A 16,398-nucleotide genomic window follows, 5' to 3' on the forward strand; every position below is an offset into this window, starting at 1 on the left:
CAGTTAATTTCCCCATTGGATTATGGGTTATGTTACACTCTCAGTTAATTGTCCCACCTATACTTATTCTGGTGCACTCTACTCTTTGTGGGGTGCAGTGGGTTGCAGCTGTTTCTGCTCCAGACCCTGCTTTCCCAGTATCCTGAAGAGAGTTATTCTCATCACTGCCACGGGGCCACGTGAAAGTCACTGCTGGCTTTGCCTGGAGACTGTCTTAGGACACCCTTCCCTACATGTCCCCTGCCGTGACAGGTTGACTGATGGTGTTCACACAGAGCTGGCTCCTGAGCCTGGCTCCCTGTAACCTTGAAACCTCTATAGTCTATTAAGAAGGGAAGAACTGGGAGACTTCAGTCCTTTAGTTACCAGCTGTGACCCATTATCTGTGACCTATGCAGCCCCTTATCCTGCCCTGTGACTGAGTGAAGGGGGCCTGGACAGGGGAGAAAATGGATAGGAGCAAAGAGTTTGGAGCCTTGGATGAGAGGCATACAGACCGTGCACAGCTCTGGGACTTGGGGGAGGCCAAGATGGGGGCAACTAAATGGGGCTCCCCCTGAGGGTGGAGGGGAGTGGCTTACCAAAAGAGCTTAGATTACAACCGGAGTGACACAGGCTAGACAGCTGGAGGGACTTTGCTGATGGAAGGAGCGATGGGCCCAGAAAGCCTGCCTGGTAGAAAGCTTGCAAAGCTCAGACACAGCTGTTCAGCAGGATTCTCAGGGCTGGGCCCGGTGGGGCGAAGCTCCAAGCCAGGGGAGTCTGTGTCAACACTGAAGATAAAGCCCTGTGTTTGCCTTTGAGGCTACGGAGGGTCAAAATGGGAAAGAGCTATTAACACATCAGTGAGTTCCAGTCCAGAGTCCGTTGTGAAGGAAACACCTTTCCGTGGGGCAGAAAAGCTTTGATTACACCCACCAGTAGGGGCAATTTCCTCTAGGAAGGAGTATCCATCCCAGAGGAGCAAGAGATTAGTTTAGACAACAGAAAAAAAAAACAATATTTATCAGGAATCAGGTAGATGAAGCCCTAACCTATGAATTTTCTGGTTGACCAGGCTCATGAGTTGTCTGCAGGCCACACAGTGATCCTCCTGGTGTTGATTCAAAGGTGAAGTTAGTGCTCTTGCCTGGCCAGGTGCCAGCTAGCACACTCTGCTTGGCATCCCATCCTGGCCCCCACATACAGACACGAGCACATACACAGACACACTGACACACACCGACATATACACACCCCTGGTGGAATGTATGTGCAGGGGACCCAGGCATACTGCTGTGAGCACCTAAACCCTAGATTGTGTATCAGTTAAATTCCTGTGTACATAGCAGTACCTCGGTCTTTCTAAAGACTCTTGTGTCTGGCAGATATATACAAGTCAGGAGCAAAAAGGGGAACCAAAGAGAAGTTCTAGAGTCAGGCTCACAATACCCCTCTGGTGCTCACTCTAATTTTTGTCAGGCTCAGTTATTTGGTTTCCCAGTGAATAGTCACTGAGCAAGGATTCCAAACCCCACAGCGAGAAAGGCCACTCAAAGAGTCTTTGTCAGGGACTGTCATAGGCATTCTCATTTGAAATGTTCGACAATATCTATCTCTTAGTGAATTTAAAACATAGTCCTTATACATTTGTATATAGTAGAAAAATACAAATGTAACAATAAAGATCATCATTTACTTCCAGATATAATCCCTGTTAATACCCCCCCCCCACTATGAACATTTTCTTTTACTTTTTCTTACAGTGGATATCAAGTACTTACACTGTAAATAGAATTGTGCCCCCAGCAGTTAGCGATGCTGTGCCATTCTTGGGTCAGCTAGATCTCCACTCGGCCCACTCCGCCACTCTACTCTTACTGCTGTTACTATTAATTTCAGTTTTTTGGGGGTAAAATTTACATACATTGAAATGCACAAATCTTAATTATACATTTTGGACAAATGGATTCCACCACCCTATCCTGATATAGAACATTTCTGTCTCTCCAGAAACTGCCTTACCCCCAGAGGCAACTACTGCCCTAATTTTTGCACAGTAGGTTGTCTGTCTTTAGAACTTCATATAAATAGAATCAAATTTTTTTTTGTATCTAGCTTTTTTCACTCAGCATAATGTTTTAGAAAATCATCCATGTTGTTGCATGTTTTGGTATTTTGTTCCTTTTTAGTACTCAGTGGTATGGATGTTCCACAGTTCGTTTATGGGCTGTCCATTTTGAGGTTTGTTTATTTATTTTTAAGTAATCTCTGCACCTGGTGTGGGACTCAGACGCACAACATCAAGAGTCACACACTCTTCTGACTGGCATCACCCACCTGGCCCCAGCCAGGTGTCCCTGGACTGTCCATTTTGAGTAAAGCCACTATGAACATTTTCATACAAGTCTTTGTGTGGACCAGCTATGCTCATTTAATTCTTGCAGGGACCTTCAGAGGGTGATGCTGTTGTTATCCACTTTTTACAGATGAGAAAACTTGAGGCTCATAGAGGTTAAAAATCTAGCCCAAGGCCACACAGATAGTAAAAGGTGGAGATGGGATTCTAACCCAGGTTTGTCTTTTTTTTCCCTCCCTGTGGTTATCTTTGTGCCACAGCTGTTTGGTGTCATTAATTATAGGGACAAATGGCTTCTCAGCAGCCTGTTCATAACTGTTATGTATCAGTTAGTACAGTATCAGTTAGTGCAGTACAATGGTTAGTATTGATAGTAATAGCTCTGAGTCACCAAGAAAACCTGCCTTTAAAAACAATGAAAACGTGTAAGATTTTTCAAAGAAATTTTCAGCCAAGTTTATTACAATAAAAGCAAGCCAGCAAACAAAAAGTTTGGTACTCAAAGCTCTAGTTGTCTGGAAATCTCAGTTAGGTGTAATACGTCATTTCTCAAGGAAGCCAGAGACAGAAGGCGTGACTGGGTATATAAAATAGTATATAAATAATACATGTATAAGAAACCATTCTGTTCTTTGTAGATCCAAACAGAATAGGTTTTTGGATAGTCTGCTGGTTCTTGCTTGGAAAGATGTTGCTAAGCAATGTTGCTAATATTATGGAAAGACAGCTTTCCTCCTCACTTTTCCACTCAGCCCCAAAAACCCTAGAGTGGAAGTGGCTTCAAGTGGTAGCCACAGCTGGGGAGGTTTGCTAATCTGTGAGGTGGGCACCAGGGACCCCGGTGTGAGAGGAGTGTGCCTTGGGCCACCCAGTCCTCATCCTTTTCTGCTCCTAATTCTCTGGATTGGCCCCTGGGGGGCCTCCATGCAAAATGTGCTGTTTCATATTCATCAGAAATATCACACACAGAAGAATCCTTTTGAACTTTTCTACTGTGGGAAAAATTATACTCATGCTACTTAGATTCATGGATTCACATTCCATAAATGAACCAGAAAGAAGTATTTTAAATACCTCCAGTAACCAAGGAATAGATAAAGAAATCCTTTCTTCCTCCTCCTACCCCGCTTTTTATAACCCCTGATCAAAAAATCAGCAAAGTTCTGATTGACATCATGCATGGCAGGCCCTGGGTACCAAATGATGTGCAGCCTGGGGGCTGGATCCCTGCCACTGAGTGGGATTTGTGGGTTTCCTCAGCCATGGTTTCCTTTCCCTGAAGCTCGGAAATGCCACACAAGCCACCAAGATCCGTTTCCAAAATCTGAGCCAGTTTCTAGGCAGATCCTCTATTTAGTATGAAATATGTGGCTCCAGGAAAGTATGGCTGTGCCAGGGCTCCCAAGGTTTGTCTTTGAGGCCTCCCAGGCTGGCCGTGGCATGACCTGTTGCTGTCACTGAAGGACCCTGTTGTAGTGGGATGGGGTCTTATGCTCGTGGTCTCTGAGAGGGGACGTTAGGAGCTGGGAGGAGAGTCAATGCATTGGGTGTTGTCAAAGATCCCTCCTGCATCTGTCTTTTCAAAGTAGAAATGTTGGGGCCCTGGGGGACTCAGCCGGTTATGCATCTGATGCTCGATTGCAGCTCAGGTCTTGATCTCAGGGTTGTGAGTTCAAGCCCCATGTTGGGCTCCATGCTGGGCATGGTGCCTACTTAAAAACAACACAAACCCAAACGAAGTGTAAATGACTTCCACACCTCAAACCTTCCCAACCTTTCCTGCCTCTCTCCCTCCCTCTTTTTCCTTACCGACCCCCCCACCTTTCCAATTTTTCCTTTTCTTCCTAGGTAGTATCCCGGAGACGCATGTGTAACAAGGCCCAGCAGGGGGCGCTGATGCACCTGCCAAGAATGCATGACATGACACCCCGTTGCTTACGGAGCACAGGTGTGAGTGCTCCATAGAAGTGACAGTGAGAGGCTTTGGAGTGATTTCTCCAAGCTGCTGTATATAAGGGTGTGCCCTCAAGGCATACAAGAGTGACAGGTGTTGGCGTGTCCTGAGCAGGTCTAAGGCTGTGTGATCCATAGGGTGGCTGGGACGCTGTCCCCAGCAGGAGGGGAGGGGCAAGGCATCTGAAAGAAGTCTGATTTTTATAAAAGCCCCACCCCCCCCCCACCCCCGCCCGCTGGCTCCAAAACCCCTCTTTGCTGCATATCTCTTCTGAATCCTAGCCGTCCTAGCTGAGTAGGGTTGCAGTCATTTTGCAGAGCCACGGAGGCACCAGAGGCACTGGAGCTAGCGGTGGAGTCGAGTCCAGTCGGGTGGGACTGGGAGGGAGCACCTGCTCTGCGCTCTCTCTGAGACCTGGGTGCTGGCAGCAGGGCTGATTCCCATTTTCACACGGATGTGTCTCCTGGAGCGGGTTCCCAGGCACAGAAGGCTCTTTTCTTTAGGCCCAAGCATGCGTGCCTGTCTCACCCCACTGGCCCCTTAGGAACAGGCTGTGCAGCTGTCTGCCCTGTGTTTGTGATTAACTTCCCATCGTGCCCTCCCTCCACTCCCACCCAGGCCCCCTCAGCCTTTGGGTCCCCCCCCCCCCCAACTAGGGCAGAGACCCAGGGTGGCAGCTGCTTGGCATTTATTCTCAGGGACTGTGGGTTTGGGGGTGGGCTGGAGCAGACCTTTGAGGTCCTGTGAGTGGGGTCACTGCTGGGGATAAATTGCTGGTGGTGGAGATGAGGGAGATCCCTTCTCTGCAGACCTCACTGACCTCCCTCGCTCTAGTCTGGATGTGTCCAGCCTTCTCTGTTGAGTCACTAACGTGAAAATTGTTCCCTTTCGATTCCCTTTCAAACTTTTGTGATTTCTTTAAGGGCCATGTCTTTGTTTGGTGCAAGTGTGTGGCTAACAGCTAACCCTTGCCTATTTTTCTCTTTTAACGAAGGTGTTTTAAGCTCGGAGCCTTTGTCAAGCAATAGTATTGAGCTAGAATTTAGTAAGTTTGTGTTTGTTGTCATGGTATGAATGACAAGCAATAATAGATTTGCATTTAGAGTGGTAATGTCTTCTTTTAAAATTAAGTAAAAAAGTGAATTGATTTAATTAAAGGAAAATAATAAATAACAGGGTAAATGCTGTTGAGACAAGAAATGGTAAAGGGTGTGTGTGAATGGCCTAATTTTGGGGAGCGGTGGCTGGGTCACACTGCCCAAGGTAGCTGGGAATGGGATTCTTTTGTGGTTTCATGTGTGTTAGCCCTGATTGTTTTGGGCAAAGATGATCTTCCATTGCTCACTTACCCTAGTCTCTCAGCACAAAGTAATAAACGTTGATGGAATGGAAAAGTCTAACATAGATGGCCACTGCCTTCCCTGACTTATGCCAGGAAGGCATAGGGGTGGTGCCCCCGCCCCACCAGCACCAGGTGCCCCACTGCAGCCCACACTCCACGTCAATTCCTCCCTTTCTCCTACATACCCCATCCAAGCCTCCTCTTCACTTCAGAACCGAAAGAGAGAAGGTCACTGGCCAGCTCCTTATGCTTTGGTGTTTTGGTATGGGGTGTGGGCAGAAGGAAGGGTCCTATCACCCTCAGCAAACTTCTACCTCTAGGGCCTTAGGTATCAGATCACATTTTGGTCTTTTAGGGACAACCTTGTGTTTTCAGCCACACTGGGGCTAGAAACATTGTGGTTGTAGAGGAACTGAGAGTGCCCAGAACCCTAGAACAAGAAGGATAACCTGCTTGGTGGAAAGATTTTTTGCCTTCATTCCAGTGCCCTGTTGACCACTGATGCCCTTGGCCTGGAATACCTCCCAGGCAGTGGGGGATGGGCTAGAGCCACCCATACTCAACTTGCCTGGGAAGGGGTTAGGCCTAGCACTGAGACGAAGCCTTCTTCTGTATAGAGTACACTCCATGCTGGGCTAGACCCATGGCCACTGCCCCCATCACCCTCTCTGTCCTGTAGCTGAAATAGTCCATCAGCTAACTTGTCTGTTTTGTGTTCTGTCGGAGGCAAAAGCCCTGAGCTGCTTGTGCTCTGCTCTGCCCTCTCTCCCACTGAGGGCACTCATTTCCCCATTCTTTTTCCAGACTGATTCTCAGGTCCATACCTGTGCACTCTGTACAGCAGGCCTAGCTGCAATCCCAGGGTGGGGCCTTGGTCACACAGTCTCTGGCTATAAATAGATGTCGGTGGCTATCTCTGTGATCCCCCACTGCCCAGGCAATCCCAGGAGGGCCTGGGCCATTGCTAATGGATGCTTCATAAATAAACCAGGCACATTTTGGCACCACCCTGGTGTTCCCTCCTCTCCACCTCAACTCCAGTGCCAACAAGAAACTGTGCCCACTGCAGAGGTGGGGTTGAGGCCTCAGGCCCTGGAATTCATTTCCAGCTTTGTCCCTCTTCAGCAAACCCCCTTCCCTCCCTGATACTCTGTGCTTATATGAACACCAGACTGTATTAAAAACAAAAACAAAACAACAAAACCCACGACAAGGCAAGTTGCCTCAGGGACCTCTATGGCCCCAACAGGGCTGTTCCCAGAGGATGGACTAATTGCCTTATTTAATTCCCTCCAGCTCTCTGCCCAAGTCCCTTCTCTAGGGGGAAGAAGAAGCAAAGCCAGTGTGGACATGAGGGTGGTGGTGATGGTGGTGAAGGGGCTAGGCTTCCTGTAGCAGATGGAAGTGAGTGAGTGGCAGGGACTGGGCCATGGCCTTTGCCCAGGAGCTGGCCAGTGACCTTCTGTCTTTCAGTTCTGAAGTGAAGAGGAGGCTTGCATGGGGTGTGCAGGAGAAAGGGAAGAACTGACACGGGGTGTCTGTGGCAACGGGGTGCTAGGTGCTGGTGGGGTGGGGCACGAGGCCCAAGTGTAGCCTGGGTGAAATTGATCCCTGACCCCAGTGTTGTGTCCACCTTCCAGCGCAGGGGGAAACACTGGTGCCCCTGGGGACTGACCGCAGCCCAGGGAGGGGTTGATGCTGGAGTAGCCCCCTCTGGCCTCGCGGGACAGTCCCTCCCGGACTCCGGAAAGGAGAGGTAGCATCCCGCTGAGTCTAACCGCCGGTGGCGGCCAGGGAGGGCGGGCGCGGGCGCGGGGCGCGGGGCACCGGGCTCCCTCTCTACGCGCCTGGCCCCGGGCGGGCCAAGGCAGTTTCCCACGGACTAAGGACGCGCGTTTCGTCTCGGTGCATGTTTTTTTCTCTCTGTGTTTTAAAGACAGTGACCGCATTGGGGAAGTATCCCGGCGGGCCGGGCCGGGCCGGAGAGCGCGTCAGCCGGCTTCGCCTCGGGAGGAAGCCCGGGGCCGCCAGCGGGGGCGGGGAGGGCGGGGAGGGGGGACGGAGAGGGCGCGGCGAGGCCCGGGGCGGGGGGGCTGCCCGCCGGGAGCGGAGCGGAGGGCGCCGAGGGCGAGCGCCGGGCGCGAGCTGCCGGAACCGCCCGCAGCCGGGGTGTCCGGGCCGGGGCGCGGAAGGCGGGGCCGGGGCGGGGTCCCAGCGCGGGCGGCGCGTCGGAGCGGGAGCGGGAGCGGGAGCGGGAGCCCCAGCCCCAGCCCCAGCCCCAGCCCCGGAGCCGCCCGTCCGGACCGCGCCCGCAGCGAGCCTCGGGAATGCCTGCGCCAGGGGAGCGGGCGCCGGCCGCCCGGCGGGCTCCGGGGAGACGCTGAAGGTCGCCGGGAAGGGAGCGCCCGGTCACCTGACCCCCGGGGCGCACCTAGGCGGGGCGGGGCCCATGAGCGGCGGGCGGCGGGGGCCCGGGGCGCAGGGGCCGGCAGCGGGCGGCGCGGAGCTCGCGGAGCCGGGCGGACGGGGGCGCGCTGCGGGCGGGCGAGGGCGCGGCTGGGCACCGCCGGCGGCCTCGCCATGTCCCAGCCCGCGGGGAGGATGCATTGCCGAAAGGCGGGGATCCGCGCCGCGGTGGTGCTCATCGGACTTCTGCACAAATCCCGAAAACAGAATAAGGAGAAAAGGTAAAGCCGGGCAGCGCCGCCTCCCCCCACCCCCCTTCCTCCGCTCTCATCCTGAACCCCCGTTTTCTCTGGGGTGGAGTTTTCTAAAAGGACCCTTGGCTCCGAGTTTGTTGGGAAAAACCTCTGCTCTGTGCGCCTTCGGGGCAGTGGGTGACTCCGGAGCCTCACCCCCGACACCGGCTGTTGGGAGAAAGCCGAGGCTGGATACTGGCTGGGTCGGGGGTGCGGGGTGCGGGGTGGGGGGTGGGGGGACAGCTGGGAGAGCCCTTCGGGCTCCATCATCAACAGAGGGGCCCCAAGTGCTTCGTCCCCATTTCCATTTGCCCATGAGGTGCCCTTCCTGAAGCCTGCAGCTCGGGTAGCATTGATCCGACCCCGGGTGACAGCCCCTGGCTCAGCCCGAGTGCCCCAATGCGCCGGAGATGCCCTTTGCTTCTTTGTAACTTGACTGAGCGCGTGAGGTGCCTGCCAGGCCGTGATCTGCCTCCCTGGCGCAGTGCCGGCTGGCAAGAGCAAGTTTGGAGGTTGCTTGACAGTCCCCTCTCCCCTTCTTTGGATTTATTTTTCTCTTTGCATCTTCACCTTTCTTGGATTTACTCTACTGATTGTTTGTTCGGGGATGTTGGGGATCATTCTCTTGAGCTATTTCAGAGATGCTCTGGATGACTTACAGGGTAAGAGGTTGGGGTTTGGGGCAGGCAAAGGAGCTTCTGGGGCAGCTTCCTGGGCTCCAGTCCCTTGCTGCAGGCTTGATGTCGGCAAGACCCAAGGGAGCCGTTCACAAAGGCTGGCACACAGTCACTCCTCTGCCAGGGTACACAGGAGCCCAAAGCTTCCCAGCAACTGGGGGTCATCAGACTTGACTGTCCACAGAGAAGTTGTGAGGATTTGGGGTGACTCCAGTGGCTCTGCTGGATTCTAATTTGCAGAGGAGTTGGAGTGGTTAGTTCTGTGCTCTGCATTAGAAAAGGGCTAAGACAAGGGCTAAGACAAGGGCAGTGGAGCCAGACACTTGGATGGTGACAGGTGACCCCTGGGCTTGCCCAGAAGCTGGATGTGCCTGAGGGGATGGGGGCCCGGGCAGTGGACTGGAGACTTTGAGAAGCTGGCATGGGTTGCCTCTGGTGTGGGAGTCCCCCATCCCTCTTGTCCCCTTTCCTAAGATGCAGTCCAATTTTATGTTTCCCTGATATTTCCCCACAGTGTGAGGTGACTAGCCAGTGAAATGACTTCAGGTGGTTAAGCATGAAATAACATTGAGTCACCTAGTGAGAAGGTTCTTCCCTTTTCAGTTCTCTACCAATGCATGTGATTTCTTCAAAGAGAAAGTTTCAGGTTGGTGCTAGTCTGCCTTTAACACCTTTTTAACACTTGCTGATCTCTTTCATAACAAAGAGAAAGCAGACCTCTGGCTCCAGGCCTTTAAAGTGGGGAACTGTGCCTGCCTACAATTTAGGTTGTTTTTGTGCTATTTATTTTTAGGTTTCTCTCCTAGGTATGGTCAGTGGTACTGATTTTCCTCTTTGTGGTGGTGATATAAAGAAAGCATCACTTTAAATTAAATGTATTAAGTCACAAGTATGAGTCCATCTCACAGAAAAAGTTAGTAATGACACAAATGTTATAGAATGTGGCAGAAACCTTGCAAGTGATGTGGGCAATGGCTGATGCTGGGGACAAACCTGTCTAGCAGTAAAAGCTACCAGCAGGACTCCAGAGCCCAGTGCTCCAGGTCTGAGCCCCATTTCCCCCTAGACTTTGATTCCCTTTCATTCCCTGTCCTTCAATAGAGGGGGGGGGGTGAATAAGTCAATCCTCTAAGTCAGAGGGAGAAGGGATGACTGTTTTGAGATAACCAGCACCTGTTTTGAGGAATGAGAAGGATGATGTGCTTGATTGACAGGCAAGCTTCATCAGACCAGTTCCTGTTTCTGAGTATAGAGTGTATGTTGAGGTGGAAGACTGCCTGTGCAGTCCTGGCTTAGCCATTGACTGTGACATGATAGTATAGGTATAATCTCCCTGAGCCTGTTTCTGTGTACATACAAAAAGGCTTGAGTGAGATAATGTGGGTGAAGACGCACCTGAGAGATGTGAAGTGTCATGTGAGGATGAAGGGGTTTGAACAGAATGGTTCCTATTCGCCTCTTTCTGGGCTTGTGCCCTTGGAGAGAGACCAAGGTACCATGTCTGGTGATGGATGACAGCCATGCATGGGTTCAGGAGGCAGGTGCAGTGAGGCACAGGGAAGGATTGGACAGCGGACAGGAAGGGGTTGGCCAGGGTGAAGATGCCCTAGGCTCATGGCATCTTGTCCTTTGTCCTGGATGTACTATGCCCTTCCCTGCAATGCAGCAGACATTGGGGCCCTCCCAGCCCCTGCCTTCATCCTGTTCTGCTGTTGTTTCTGTCATCCTGATTGCTTTGGCCACAGACTTAACTTACCCAAGGAGAGGGGTTGATTTCATCTTGGTGCTAAATGACCTTTGCTTCTGTTGCTATACTCTGGGGTTTCTTTGTCTTTAAGGATCTGAAATGCAGTGCTCACTACTGACCCTCGCTCTATGGGCACTAGCCATGGGGGTTGGGGGTGGGGTAAATATGGGGTGTGCCGGAGCAGGCTGCAGCTGTCAGCCTCTCATACGTTGCTCCCCAGACTCCAGCCAGGCTGGATGTTCACTTTGTGGAGTCTCTGCTTCCTCCCCACCCTCATCACGGATCAGACTCAGATCCCTTCTTCATTCCTCCCAGAAGGCTTGATCCATCCATCGATCTTCCCAGCACCTTTAATTGACAGGTTTATGCAGATAGCACTCCTGGCTGTTGGCCTTAAGGGATGAAGTGGTCTTGTGTGGCATGGCAGTGATGGCCCTGTGGTTCTTGTCATCTTCCTGTGCTTCCCAGGCAACTTAGAAATATATTGCATATTGAAGGAGGCAGGTGTGCCAGGGAAGATGGTAATGACACAGATGTCCCAAATGTGCCCAGAACTAGGTGACCCCAGGTCACTTGTGGTAGGTCCTGAGAACCATGCTGAAAGCTTCACTCTCAGTTTGCCTCTTGGAGAAGTGGCTATTGTGCTCATCAGCCTTGACTTGACAATTCTGCATGAGAATTGTGGGGTAACCTGGAGGTTCTGTCTCTTTATGACCGTCTTCCAGGGACTCCCATCACCTGGGCTCCTGCAAAAGCAGTGGTGTATTTGTGAGGGGGGATTGATTTGAGCATGGTTCCAAGGAGGCACCTGAATGAAGCCTTCTTTGCAGATGGCATTTTGCAGACCACTTTAGTGGAAAGCTCCTTTAAAGTGCTTTGATTTTCAGATCCTGCTTTCTTGTAGTTGTGGCAGATTGGGGTAAGATGCAGAGCATCACCCTGACCATGATAGAAGTGGACAGGTGTGGGAGGTGGGGGAGTGCTTTCCTCTGAGGTGGCAAATGGGTACTTCTGGTGGGGAGGATTGAGGCAGAGAAACAATCAAAATATGTATGTTCCAAAAAGCATAGATGAAGCTGTATAGCCTTGGGAGTGACATTCTGGAGAGAGGTCACTTAGTGTAAATGAAAAGACATCTTATTGGGGGTAGTTTTTTGAGACAACTCCCACCATGGGGTTTATGAGGATAATAGTATGAATCTACTCATTATTCAGTAAACCACTCATGGTAGGCCCTGGGGGAGTGGTGGTGGAGCAGAACAGTGAATCTAACTAATCTGATCCCTCCGTTGTGGGGTATAATGATGGCCAGTAGGTTATTCCTGTGTAGATTATCAGAAAAGTTTATTCTAGCTTTTTTTTTTTTAACTTTTTATTGTGGAAATTTTCACACATGCACAAAAGTAGAGAGGATAGTGTAATATGATACCCAGTTTGAGCCATTATCAACTCATGGCCAATCTTGTTTCATTTAATTACCAACCCACTCCCCCACAAGATTATTTTGAAGTAAATCCCAGTCATGATATCATTTCATTCATAAATATTTCAGTATGTATCTTAAAGATGAGAATTTTTCTATGAAAACATAACACTATTATCATACTCTCTAAGTTAGCAGTAATTTCTTAATATATTTAATTAGTAAAAAATATATATGTATATTTAATTAGTGTTCAAATTCCCTTAATTGTCTCATAAGTTTTTCAAAAAATTTCTCAAAGATTTTCCTTATTTATTTGAAAGAGAACATACGGCATGCAAGCAAGGTGAGGAGGGACAGAGGGAGAAGTAGACTCCTTGCTGAGTAGGGGGCCCAGTGTAGGGCTGAGGGGGCTTGATCCCAGGACCCTGAGATCACGACCTGAGCCAAAGGCAGACCTGACCAGCTGAGCCACCCAGGTGCTCCTCAAATTTTTTTTTGAGACAGTATTAAAAAAAATCCACTATAACTGGTGATATGTCACTTTATGAGTTTTCTCCACCAACTTTCGTTTTGCTTATAATCTCTTTATTGGAGAAACTTGATTATCTTGGGGGAGTTTCCCATAGTCAGGGTTTTACGGATGATATCTCCTGGTGTCATTTAACATGTTCTGCTGTCCCCTATGATACTGTAAGATGGTATTTAGTTTTAGAGGCTCTATCATATTTGGATTTGTTTGTTTTTTGGGCAAGACCTCGCATTGGAGCTTATCAGATTGTCTGTTTTGGTGACATTGGCAGTTGATTGACTTGTCCGTGGAGTTTGAAGGCTGGTGTCATGGAGGATACTTGCATTCTGCCATGGGAGAGCATGTGGCAGGCCTACAAGCTGGCTGGATTTGGGGCCTAAGCCTGTGGAGTGTGCAGGAGTACTGGCCTTGGAGTCCCAGAATCCCAAGGTTGGAAGGGGCACCCAGTAGGAGCTGATCTATTCCCTGGCCCCAGAACAGATGGCTACTTGTTCTCTTCTTTGGAAGTGGCTGGGTCCTGCCCTTTGTGGAAGGGCCTGTTAGTTGCCCTTTCTTGTCTGATGTTTGAATGCCACCCGGTTTGCTGTCGTTGCTTTAAAGAACAAACATCTCCCTTTAGCCAGCTTCTCATTTTAAGCCTCACTGAGTGCCTGAGAAGTTAGACTCATAGAGTTCAGGGACAGAATTTGAGGCAGAAATGAGTTTTTTTTTTTTTTTTTCTTCTTTGGAGCCACTGTTTTAATCTCCTGTTTGGTGTCCCTGCTTCTCGTCCTCCTTATCCATTCTTCTTATGGCAGCCAGAGTGGAGTTTTAAAAATTCAAGTAAAATCAAGTCTTCCCACTGTAGAAATCTCTCAATGGGCTTTCCATTATATTTAAATGAAATCCAAATTCTGAAGGTGGACCTTACTTCCACTTTGCCTCTCACTCATTGTGGTCACTGTATTTCTGCTTCAAAGGCCTTTCTGTTTCTAGAACATGCCATGTTTGTTCCTGCCCCAGGCCCTTTACATGTGCTGTTCATGGTGACTTAATTGAGTGGTGTTTCCTCTTTGTTGGATGTCAGCTCAAATGTCATCTCATCTAAAAGGACTCCCCTGACCATCCAATCTGAGCAGCTCACTCCAGTCATTATTACTTTACCCTGATTTATTTCTTTCACGGTACTTATCATTAACTGTTACTATCTGGCTTATGTAATAAACAGTTTACTGATGGTTCCCACCCCTAGAAAGTGAGCTCTCTAAGAGTGAGGACTTTGCCTTTTTCACTCTTGGGTCCCCATTTCCCAGAATAGGAGGTGCTCAGTAAATATTTGCTGTGTGAATGAATGGGTGCACACGAGACTCACTGACTCCCCAGAAAAAATATGCGCACTGCCTGTTCCCCGAGGTCCTCTTAATACTGCAGTGCCCTCTGTCATAGATTTCAAGATGTCCTTTCCTTGTGTGGGGTTGGAGATTCTCCCCTTCTCTCTTGCATTCCCCTATAAGAAAGATTTGGAGAGAAATACAACTAATGATGTGCACATGTGGAGTGCCATTATGACTCTTTCTGACTCCTTTCCTGCTCCTGTGTGGTTAGGGGACCTGTAGATGTGAGGGTGCAGGCTCAGTCCTAAATCTGGGGCTGGGTGCCAGGGCTGCCCTGACACTGAGTTCCTAGATCTCCGGTCTTGGAGCTGCTGTCTGCTAGGCAGAGGCGGGCTCCCTTCATTCATGCCAAAGAGGGGCCAGTGCGTGTCTGGATTGGTGAACAATCGCCATTAGTGAATATATGTTTTTTCTAAAATACAGTTTTATCTCTTTGGAGTCCGCCTGGTACACAGATGGCCGGGTACCAGGATGTTGCCAAATAGACGGCCTGCCAAGCCCATTTGGTTAAACCAACGAAAATCACTTCTGTGTGGGTGGGGGCTGCTGGATGGCTCAGAAAATTTCTCAGTATTTTTAAGCAGATGAGGCCCTCTTGCCCCCCCCAACCCCAAACCCGCCCCACACACTGAGTGCCTTTGCCTCCTGAATCCATAAAGAGTAAATGAGGTAGGCAAGATGATTTCAGGTGGACACATGCTGTTTATTTTAATTGCTATTTAAAAACATGAATTCTGGCAACTGGTACTGGTTTTCCATGTATGATGGTTACATAACATCTTTAAAAAGTAAATTTAAGTAAAAAAAATTGCGATCAATTTAAAGAAAAGTGTTAAGAAAAGTAATAGTCAGGTGGCACATAGATTTGGGAAAAACTTGAGATGATGATGTGGAGATGTCTGCAGTTTGGAAGGAGGGGGCACCTTTCTTGTATATTCAGATGGGCTCCAAACACCAGGTGCTGGGGTTGCTGAAGGTGAATGGTTGTAATCAGCCAACATCTCCTGAGGCTTACTGTTTGTAGGCTTACATACCTGTGTTAATTCTACCAGTTATTGTCTTTGTTTTCCAGTAGAGGGACAGAGGCTCGGAGTTTTAGGAGATGAGGTGGGGGGAGGGGTGGTGCAGAATCAGAGGTGGAGGGGTGGACGAACAGGGATTTTAATCCTGGTTTGTTCAGGTCCAGAGGCTGTGCTCTTAACTGTTACTTTATTTGGAACCCAGGATAAGCACTTATGCAGTGCCTGGCTTCTGAGAAGTGCCTAATACATGTATCTGCCACTGTTGTCACGAATGCACGGAAGTGCAGCACACTTGTACAGTAAGTGTCCAGTCTTAGGGCACAGTTCAGTGAACTTCCACGTATGTATCCATCTGTGGAGATGGCATCCACGTCAAGACAGAACTTACCTGCCCCCTAGCAGGCTCCTTTGTGCCTTCCCACAGTCCAGTTATGATTAATGTGGAGTCAAGCCCTTTGCCTTGTATGTGGGACACCTGGGGTAGCCTTGACACCCATAATAAAGGAAAGAATATATTTGGGGTTTCATGAGTTGGAATTTCTTTCTTTCTTTCTTTCTTTCTTTCTTTCTTTCTTTCTTTCTTTCTTTCTTTCTTTCCTTCCTTTCCTTTCCTTTCTTTCTTTCTTTCTTTCTTTCTTTCTTTCTTTCTTTCTTTCTTTCTTTCTTTCTTCTTTCTTTCTTTCTTTCTTTCTTTCTTTCTTTCTTTCTTTCTTTCTTTCTTTCTTTTTTTATTTAAAGTAGGCTCTGTGCCCAATGTGGAGCCCGATTGGAGATTTGAACTCACAACCCTGAGACTAAGATCTGAACCGACAGAGATCAGAAATCAGACCCTTAACCACTTGAGCCACCTCAGGCGCCCCTGTGCGTTGGGATTGCTAAGTGGGGAGTCCTAGTTCATCCCTGAAGAAGATGTCAAAGAATCCACACTGATTTCTAGGGGCGAATGAGTTTGGTTTTACCTTTCCCTCTCCTTCTAGACACACTCAGTGGGAACGTGGAGCTGATGCTGTGTTTATTCACTGCCCTTGGAGCAAGGGTGGGTTGAAAAATTGTCACTTGCTTTTAAGCTTATCGGTTGTGAACACACTGTTTCATGAAGGCTGGAACTCTAGCCAAGTGCCTGGAGCCCTCTGAGGTGTGGGCTGACCCTGCCAGGCCTCAGGGTTAGCCCACTTCTCCAAAGGCAGGAGGGAGCAGGCATGTTGATTAGAGCCACCCTCCCCCTTTTCTGTGTGTTTACCGTAAAGATCTATGCCAACCACTGAATCTGTATGGCAGAGTAAGGAGGCTG

The 16,398-nt window shown here is 49.4% G+C and overlaps 1 protein-coding gene across 8 annotated transcripts in view; it reads left to right on the forward strand.

The window, feature by feature from the left end:
• Positions 1-16,398, forward strand: part of RAP1GAP2 (RAP1 GTPase activating protein 2) — a 222,545-nt gene that overhangs the window by 75,688 nt on the left and 130,459 nt on the right. The window contains exon 1 of one of the 8 annotated variants that reach the window (XM_025476092.3): positions 8,131-8,321. The exons of the other annotated variants lie outside the window; for them this stretch is intronic. Within the exon in view, the coding sequence (XP_025331877.1) occupies positions 8,215-8,321 (107 nt within the window). The 5' untranslated portion in view covers positions 8,131-8,214. Of the gene's footprint in view, positions 1-8,130; positions 8,322-16,398 lie in introns of those variants that run through there. 8 annotated transcript variants of the gene reach the window in all.

Source organism: Canis lupus, chromosome 9, assembly GCF_003254725.2.
Source record: "Canis lupus dingo isolate Sandy chromosome 9, ASM325472v2, whole genome shotgun sequence".
Classification (NCBI taxonomy): domain Eukaryota; kingdom Metazoa; phylum Chordata; class Mammalia; order Carnivora; family Canidae; genus Canis; species Canis lupus.